This window comes from Cervus canadensis, chromosome 1, assembly GCF_019320065.1.
Source record: "Cervus canadensis isolate Bull #8, Minnesota chromosome 1, ASM1932006v1, whole genome shotgun sequence".
Lineage (NCBI taxonomy): Eukaryota > Metazoa > Chordata > Mammalia > Artiodactyla > Cervidae > Cervus > Cervus canadensis.
The window spans coordinates 47,389,332-47,398,278 of NC_057386.1; the positions used below are offsets into that span (position 1 = coordinate 47,389,332).

The following is an 8,947-nucleotide window of genomic DNA, read 5'->3' on the forward strand; positions in this document are numbered from 1 at the left end:
GGAGAGATGCTGAAAAAGAGATAAGACCCAGAGAATCCGCGCTCACTGCCGGAGAGAGAGAAGCAAGCCCCGCTTTCGGGGAACACCGGATTCGAGAAACAGCATTTCACATCCCTCAACTCCGCCACCCCTCCGAAGGACAGCTTCTTTCCCCCAGCCCCTAACCCCAGCCCGTTCCAAGCCGCCCCGCGGGCTGCTCCCGAGGCGACAGGGCGGCGCAGGGGTCCACGCCAACTTGATCCAAGGCAGGAATCTGGGGCCCCACTCTTGTGTGGCCCAGGTACCTGGCGATGTCGCTTTCCCAGTCCCCAACAGGAGAGCAGGTGTGGGACTGGGGAGGAGCCGGGAGGGGGGCGCAGCCTCCGACGCAGGTGGGTGAGGGAGCCCCCGCGCACTGGTGGAAAGGTGACCCCGGGAGGGGCGGGAGCGCTAGTCGGGGAGCGGAGGCGCTAGGATCAGGAGGGCCAGGGGAGGGGAGGCTCCGCCAGGGGGAGGAGCCGCTACCCGCGTCCTGCTGTCGGGGCTCCCTCCCGTTGCGGCTCCGCTATAAAAGGCGGGTCGGCATGACCGCGGCACCCGCGGCGACCTTCTCGGTGCGCGACCCCCGGCTCGGCTCCCGCGCAGGATGCGGCTGCTGCTGGCGCTCCTGGTCCTCGCCGCCGCCCCGCCCCGGGCCCGCGCAGGTGAACGAGGGCTTCGGCCCGGGGACCCCTCGGTGGCCCCTCAGTGGTACCTTGGCGCTCCGGCCCGCGCCCGCCCCACGCCCAGGCTGCGCCCGCCCGAGATGCGGCGGCGCGTGCGGCCGGGCGGGGCGGGCGCCCGGGAGCCAGCGCAGCGAGGGTGCGGCTGCTGGGTTCGGGGCTCGGGGCCCGCGGTCCTCCTCCAGGCGCCGTGCGGGCTGCGGGCAAGGATGCCGGCAAGGCCCCGCGGGGCCGCTCAGGGAAGCATCTTTGCCCGCAGCCCGCCTCCGCCTCTTACCCTTTCTGGCGTCTCACGCCCTTGCTTGTGCGCCTCGGTCTGTCGTGGGTCGCTGTCCGTCCCGCGGGGGCTCAGTGCTTGGTAGCTACCCTCGGCTCGGACCAAGGGCAACAAACTGGGTCCCGTGCAGCCCTGGCATCGCCGCTTTCCGCCCTGATTCCTTGCCCCCGGGAGGCTGCCAGCACCCTTCACCTCCGGCGCCGTGTATGGAGCCTGGCGGGGGGCATCCGGAGACCCGAGGTCCCGGCCAAGCCGGTCTTTCTGGCCAGGGTGATTTTCGTTTAAAGATTAATGGTGAGGCCGAGCTCTTAATTATTCGCCTAGGTGGGAGGTGGCAGGAGAGGGGTGTTAATATTTGATAAGGAGCTGAAGGCGCCTCCGGCGTCTGGGCACGGGGATCCGATCTGATCTGGCACTTTCTCCGCACTCCAAGAGGAACCATCTCCTTGCAAGGAGGCCCCCATCTGCCATTCCCCTTCCCAGCTACCCCTGGGATGGTCCTTGGGGTCCACCTGGCCACATCTCCTCTCTAAAGCTAGATGCTCCTCCCTGGAAGTGAGTCGAGGGTGAGGGTGCCCCACCAGTAGCAGAGAAAGAGGCCGTGGGTGCCTCTTTCAGGAGAGACTTAGACTTAATGGTGGGGACGTGACAGGCATCCTGAGAGAGAAGACAGGATGTGAACATTTTTGTATGTAGGGCTGGAGGTTTGAAACCTACTTAAGCCTCTGGGTTGATAGAAAGAGAAACAGCTTTGCAATTAATGTGGCTGCCCGGTAGCTGCATGGCCTTGGGTAAGTCACTTTCCTCCTTGGTAAGTCAGCTTCCTCCTTAGGTAAGTCAGTTTCCTCACTTACAAAACAGAAAGTAATTCTGTCTTCAGGTACCCTTCTAAGGATTCAAGGGAGGAAGTGGGTGTCAGTGTTTAGCGTGGCACATGGCAGGCGCTCCGCAGCCACGTGGCTCTGACAGCTCTACCACTGGACTGGGCCCAGCAAGCCAGGAGCCTCTCTCAGCCACCCCCTCGTACAAGCTGTGTGCCCCAGAAGTGCTGGGGCTTTCTGACTGGGAGCTGCCGAGCGCTGTCCCTCACTTCATCTCCTAGGGGGCTTGAAGCTGCAGGGTGACCAGGTGGCACAATGGATTCCCCAGGGCATCTGCTACCCTGGAGAGAGGAGCAGAGAGGGTCACAGGCCCCTTCAGAGCCCCAGACCTGGCCAGAAGCTACCCAGACTTTGCCCAGGGCATATTTGGGTTTTGCTGAGCTGGTTTTCAAGATCCCTCCCTCCCCCTGGAGTTGGAGGGCGGGGTGAGCAAGGTCCACCGGAGGGAACATCTTCAGTCATCCCTAAAGCAGGGGGCTGGAGGGGTGGGTAAGTCAAGGGTGGGGGGCCGGAGCTGAGTGACTGGCAATGGCCTTTAGTTCCCTCACTCCATCCCTGGTCAGGGCAGAGGGACTGGGCAGAACCCAGAGCCCAGAGCCAAGACCTTCCAGTAGCTCCTCTCCTTCCCCGGGTCCCTGGGAAGTGGCCTGAGACTGCTGGCTGAAAGTCATCTGCAAGGGCTGCCCGCTCACGAGCCAGCACAGAACCTGAGCTGGTTTGAGCCTGCCATCTCTTGCCTAAAAACCAGCCCCTACCTTCAGCCTTTGGATACAGACCTGACCCTGGCCTTGGCCTCATCAACATCACATCTTTTTCTGGCTTTGGCTTCCTGAAGAGGGTAGTTACAAGGGCACTCAACCAAGCAGGTCAAAAGTCTCTGTGATTAAGACGCTGGATCAGAGGTCACCATTACAATCCCAGTAGCTGAAGCCAGAAGGCGGGAAGAGCAAATTCCTAAGAAAAGCTCAGCCTGGACCAGATGGGCTCTGGGGAGGCGATGGGGGTTCCACCTGCCAGAACTGGGTCCTGAGGAGCCTGGCTCAGGTCAGGCTTGCCCTGTAACAGCCCTTCCCGCTGGGCTTCAGTTACAGGGAAGGGCTGGCTCCACTCCAGTGGCCCCTCGTGCCGTCGGGACCTCTGAGAGGTGGATACACAGGGAGCCTTTTATGGCCGCAGCTGACCTCCCATCCAGTGTGTGCTCAGACACTGGGTCCGGGAGATCCGGAGATCCGTGGCAGCTCCTCTTGCCTGGGGAAGGAAGCTAGTGGGCTCAGAAGAGTTAAGGAAGTCTGCTGCAGAGAAGAAGCAAGACTCAAGCAGGACTGGAGGCCAGGTGATGGGCTCCGGCATCTGACCTCTGCCTGTGTGCAGAGAGGGGCCTGGATGGGAAGTGGCTGCTACCCTTTGCTGCCCCTCGTGGGGCTTGCCCAGATGCAGAGTCCTGGGGGGCAACAGAACCCTGTCCCAGGCAGGGGATGGACTGGCCTGGGGAAGACACTGCAGGGATGCTCTATCACTGAAAGAGGCTGTGCCAGCAAAGTAGGAGAAGCGTTTGATACAGAACTTGGAGACTGTGAAACCCAAGGTGGCTCCCAGGGGTAGGGTGGGGGGGTTGGTTTGGGGAGGCTGAGTGGGGGTGGGGGGCTTGGGGAGGATGGGGGGCCAGGGTCCTCTAGATGCTTACTCTGCTGGCCTCCCTCCCACCTCCCACTGAAAACCTGCCCCTTCCCCATCTCATGTTCATGGCAGGGACCCCAGAGGAGGTGGGGTTGGGTGGGGATGGACATGCTCAGAGGCCTTAGCTCAGGCTGAGCTGGAGAAGCTGTGCTTTTCTTAGGAATTTCCTCATCCCTGAGTTCTTTCCAGCTCACTTCATTTCTCTCCTCTCAGCCCCTCCTTAACTTTGGCCATCTGTGCCCGACAGAAGGGGGCAGGGAGGGAGGGAGGGAGGGAGGCAAGGGAAAGGGAAGGACTTGACTAAATTCCAGGCTGCCTGGAACACTTTCTCCCATCTCTCATTTAATCCTCCCTGTGGGTGGTATTAGTTCCATTTTACACGTGGCAAAACTAAGGCTCAGACAGATTAGGTGACTTATCCAATTCCAGCTCTGATCAAATGCTTCATCCACTCTGCTGGCCAAGCTTTTTTTTTTTAAATCAGTAGACTGATTTTAGAGCAGCTTCAGGTTTAAGGAAACACTGGGCAGAAAGCACAGAGGAGAGGTTTCCCTGTGCAGTTTGTCCTCTTGTCAAATCTTTCATTAGGGCGCTACATTCATGATGCAGCCTTTTTTGGGGGCGATGCTGTTTCTCTGTCCTGAGGCAGAGTGGGGGATCGGAAGGCAAGGTCAGGACCCTCACCAGGACTGTGAGATGCTGGGACAGGGGAGAAGGCCTAGGTGCCTTTGACGAACACAGTGCAAGAGGGCGTGTTCTGGGGAGGGGCTAGCCTAATCTTCCCCATCACCCCATCAGCTCTGGGAAAGCAACCAGGCTGAACGTGGCTGTATTGTCCTAGGAGAGGGGGGTGTCCGGCCCTAATCTTCCTCTTCCCCTTTCCCCAGAGCCTCTCCTTCCAGGTCTGGTTGGGGGAGGCTGATGAACAACAGTGATGCTGGCCCCTGGGGAGAGCTGACCGGCTTTGGAGGGGCCAGTGTCTCCCACATGCATCTGCTCAGGCCTCACGTCCCTCCTCTCTCCCTTCCAGCATCACACTGGTGCTACCAGATTCAACTCAAACCCTCCAACTACACCTGCTTGGGTAAGTGCGGGGAGTCTTGGGGTAGGGACCGTCCAGGTAGAAACAGAGACCCAGGGAGGGCGGAAAGGATGAGGGGTGGTGGTGGCCGCAGGCAGATATCAGCTTCACACACACACACACACACACACACACACACACACACACTCTCCTGGTGCTCAGTGCTCCGCTCAAGCAGAGTTTTTTCTGGTACCTCCTGTCATCACCTCTGTCACCTAAGAAGTCAGCCCTCCGTCCTCTGAAATAAATCATCAGCAGCATCAAAGGCAGAAACGTTTTGCTGCCTCCTCTGCGGTTTCGGTGGCCGGAGGGCACTCCCCACCCCGCCCTGCCCCCCACTTCCCCCGAGTGCCTGGACAAGGCTCAGTGTCAGGGTTTGGAGTCCTTTCACAAGAGGCCCTTCCAGGGGACTCCACGGCTTCCACTCACTCTCCCACCCAGCTCCTTCGAACTTCAGAACCCCCAGGAAGCAGGTATCACCAGCGTTCTCCTTTCACAGCTGAGCATCCAAGGTGGTCCCGTACCCCAGAGCTCACAGCCTAGTCCCACCCCATCCCACATTATGCCTTGCTGACTCTGTGTGTGTGTGTGTGTGTGTGTGTGTGTGTGTGTGTGTGTGTTGAAGAGGAAGGAGGGAGAGGGTGGAGTTCTATGCCGGGCATCCCCCAGCACAGTCTGCCAGCCGCCAGAGGAGGACCTTGCTGAACCAGGCCGGACCTGAGTCAGGCGCCCCTGATTCCCAGCCCAGCCTCCCTCCCTGCTCAGGGCCAGATGAGTGGGAAGGCAGCTGCCAGAACAACCGTCAGTCCCCCGTCAACATCGTCACAGCCAAGACTCAGCTGGACCCAAACCTGGGGCGCTTCTCCTTCTCTGGCTACGACAGGAAGCACCAATGGGTCGTGGAAAACAACGGGCATACAGGTGAGTATCGGGCATGCGAGGTGGAGGCCCTGGGCAGGGCAGCAGGGGCACCTGGTCTTGGGACCCCCGTTCCCTGGGGACTGGAAGGTTGGGCTCCTCCCGGGAGGGGCACCTTTGCCAGGGGAGGGGCCGAGAGGGGGAGCAGGGTGGGCCTGGGAGAGGAGGGGATCTCTAGTGGTAGTTTCAATCAGAGCTGTTTGGGCTGGGGTGGAGACAGGTTCTAGGAAGAAGGAACAGTATGTGCAAAGGTATGGGGGCTTGCAGCAGTTGGGGTGTTCAAGGGGCTGTGTGTGGCCCCATGTGCGTGCAGGACAGAGGCAGCCCAGGGTCAGCCCAGCTAGGCTCGGGGCTGGGGAGTTTGGACGCCGCCCTGAAGACACTGGGGCGCCACGCGTGGAGGGGGTCGAAGCAAGGGTGGGACCAGGCTGAGCCGCGGATTTGGGCAATGGGGGACATGCAGAGGGAGAGGCGGGTGGTGAGGGGCCAGGGGAAGGGCCAGGCTGTGCCACTCGCCCTGTCCCTTCAGGACTGCAGCCCGGGATGGGAGGGAGATGGGAGAGAAGTCCTGCCTGGGGGGAGCTGGGATGGGGGCTGGGAGAGGCTAGGAGGGGGGTGCGAGGAGCTGCCCCCTCCCATCCCCTCCAGTGATGGTGTCGCTGGGAGACGAGGTCTCGATCGCCGGAGGAGGACTGAGCACACGGTACCGGGCCAAGCAGCTGCACCTGCACTGGTCCAAGGCGATGGACCGGGGCTCAGAGCACACCTTCAACGGGGAGCGCTTTGCCATGGAGGTGAGGGACTTCTTCCTGGGGGTCCATGCCTTGGCTGGGCCCTGGGTATGCTTGCTTCGGGCGAGGAGGGTGGTCCACGCTCTGACGGGCTCTCTCTCCATCCCACTCACCCCTGACCAGATGCACATAGTGCATGAGAAAGAGAAGGGGCCATCCAGGAATGCGGGCGAAGATGAGATCGCGGTGCTGGCCTTCATGGTGGAGGTGGGCCCCTACCCCCAGGGTCAGAGGGGCTGGTTCTTAGGATTCAGGCGCCCGGGATCCCAGCAAGGCAGGAGGGGGCTGGGGAGGCTCAGACGTCCCCTCTGGTACTCAGAGACTTGTGTACCCCACCATGGGGAGCCCGGAGCCTCTCAGGTTCTCCGTCCTAGAAACTGCCTGCCCACCCCACCCCAGACCCGGAGAATGACCTGGTGGTCACCCCACCCCCCCGCGCCCGCTCCCCCTGCAAGCCTCTCTTAAGCCCCCTTCCCTCCTATTCCAGGACGGATCCAACAATGTGAACTTCCAGCCCCTGGTGGAGGCGCTGTCTCACATCCCCAGACCCAGTGAGTCAGGAGGGGACTGGGAGATGGGGGTCTCGGGAGGGGAGGTGTGGGTCTCGGGAGGGGGGGTGGGATGGAGACTTTGTCCTAGGAAGGAAGGTCCAGGGATTTCCATGGTGGCCCGGTGGCTAAGACTCCGTGCTCCCAGTGCAGGGGGCCGGGGTTCGATCCCTGGTCAGGGAATCAGATTCCTCATGCTGCAAATAAAGACCCCCCCAAGACCCAGCACAGCCAAATAGATAAATACATACATATATATATTTTAAAGGAAGGTCCACATGGTGGGGGGCCTGAGCTCTGAGTGAGGTGTGTGAGGGGGTGACCTCTGTCCCCGCAGATATGAACACCACGATGAAAAGCAGCATCAGCCTCTTCGACCTGCTCCCGGAGGAGGATAGTCTGAGGCACTACTTCCGCTACCTGGGCTCACTTACCACGCCGACCTGCGACGAGAAGGTGGTCTGGACCGTGTTCCAGGAGCCGATACAGCTCCACAGGGACCAGGTACGCGGGGCCCACCCCAGGGTGCAGCCTGCCCTGCCCGGGGGCGGGGGCGGGCGGCGGGGCGCGCTGGGGCCCGACAAGCCCCAGGTGAGGCTAATGCCAGCTCCAGCTTGAGAACCACTCTTCTCTGATAACACGACGGTAGGAAGAGGAACCGAGCACTCTCCAAACCGAGAGCGCGAGTCCCCTCTGCTTAGGAAGCTAACTGGAGCTGAGCCCGTCCTTACCGCCCCGACCCGCGGACGCCTCGCGCCTCGCATCCCTCATTCCTTTCCTCTGCGCGAGAACCTGAGCCGGCTCAGAGAGGCCACACAGTGAGCAGGGCCGGCCCGCCGGCTCCCTCCCTGACGAGTCCCTCCCACAGATCTTGGCCTTCTCCCAGAAGCTGTTCTATGACCAGGAGCAGAGCGTGAACATGACGGACAACGTCAGGCCCGTGCAGAGCCTGGGCCAGCGCCAGGTTTTCAGGTCCAGGGCCCCAGGACCGCTGCTGTCCCAGCCGCTGCCCACCCTGCTGGCCCCCGCGCTCGCCTGCCTGACGGTGGGCTTCCTCCGGTGACCCTTCCCTCCTGGACACTTGACCTCTGGTCTCAGCCCTTAAGAGGGCTTGGCCTCTGTCCCTCAGGCTTCTCAGGTTGGACTTCGATGGTGATTAAAATATGGATCTATTTTTGGAAAAAACTTTCCCAAATCTGCGCAGTTTTTTTGTTTCGCTTTTTTTTTTTTTCCTTCTGTGTGTCTCTTGGGATCTTTCCTTTTGGGAGCAGTGGTTGTGGCAGGTGAGCTTAGTTGCCCCAAGGCATGTGGGATCTTAGTTCCCCAGGCACGGATCGAACCCATGTCCCCCGTGTTAGAAGGCGGATTCTTAACCACTGGATGGCCAGGAAAGTCTGTCTTTAGTTCCCACAACTACTGCTGCCTTGTTCTCCTCAACCCACCCCAGGCTGCCAGCGTGGGCGCCTCAGGGCCTGGAGACTTCTGAGCAGGGCCCCTAGGCACCCCTCCCACCCTTGTGAATCCCCTCTTGCTGACACCCCGCTTGGAGAAGTGGAGAAAGGACCTCAGAGTTCCAACGCAGTGACAGCTGGAGAAGGTCCAGCCCAGCCTTTAGTTATATAAGGCAGGAAGCAGAGGCCCAGAAAGGCTACCCTGGTCAATTAGCTGATAAAGAATCTGCCTGCAATGCAGGAGACCTGAGTTCGATCCCTGGGTCGGGAAGATCCCCTGGAGAAGGGAATGGCAACCCACTCCAGTATTCTTGCCTGGAGAATCCTGTGGACAGAGGAGCCCGGCGGGCTGTAGTCTGTGGGGGTCTCAAAGAATCACGACACGACTGAACAGAATAAGCGCGTGCGCGTGCTTGCACACACGGACACACACGCACACACATGCAGAAGCCCCAAAAGGAGAGGAGGCTGGTGAAGGCTGCCCAGTGAGCGCCCGGCAGAGGCAGCTGACACCCAGCCTGGCCTTTCTGTATGCAAAGTGCATGCATACAGCCTAATCAGGGTGGGTGGTGGGGTTCATTGCTTTGCCTCAATATTTCTTGCGCACCTATGTTCTAGGCAC

The 8,947-nt window shown here is 60.7% G+C and overlaps 1 protein-coding gene across 1 annotated transcript; it reads left to right on the forward strand.

Annotated features, from left to right (window-relative positions):
- Positions 1 to 511: 511 nt before the first annotated feature.
- On the forward strand, positions 512 to 8,059 carry CA4 (carbonic anhydrase 4). The gene is made up of 8 exons (XM_043482068.1): positions 512 to 683; positions 4,567 to 4,620; positions 5,383 to 5,538; positions 6,184 to 6,329; positions 6,450 to 6,533; positions 6,814 to 6,877; positions 7,212 to 7,378; positions 7,743 to 8,059. Exons 1-8 carry the CDS (start codon positions 626 to 628, stop codon positions 7,935 to 7,937), a joined length of 924 nt encoding a protein of 307 aa, XP_043338003.1. The 5' UTR covers positions 512 to 625; the 3' UTR covers positions 7,938 to 8,059.
- Positions 8,060 to 8,947: the final 888 nt, after the last annotated feature.

Bases quoted from the DNA above. Each gene is read 5' to 3' on its own strand.
- CA4 (XM_043482068.1), top strand. From the start codon at position 626: ATGCGGCTGCTGCTGGCGCTCCTGGTCCTCGCCGCCGCCCCGCCCCGG. The intron at 6,878-7,211 runs GTGAGTCAGGAG...CTGTCCCCGCAG, and splicing joins GTCTCACATCCCCAGACCCA to ATATGAACACCACGATGAAA. The intron at 7,379-7,742 runs GTACGCGGGGCC...TCCCTCCCACAG, and splicing joins TACAGCTCCACAGGGACCAG to ATCTTGGCCTTCTCCCAGAA.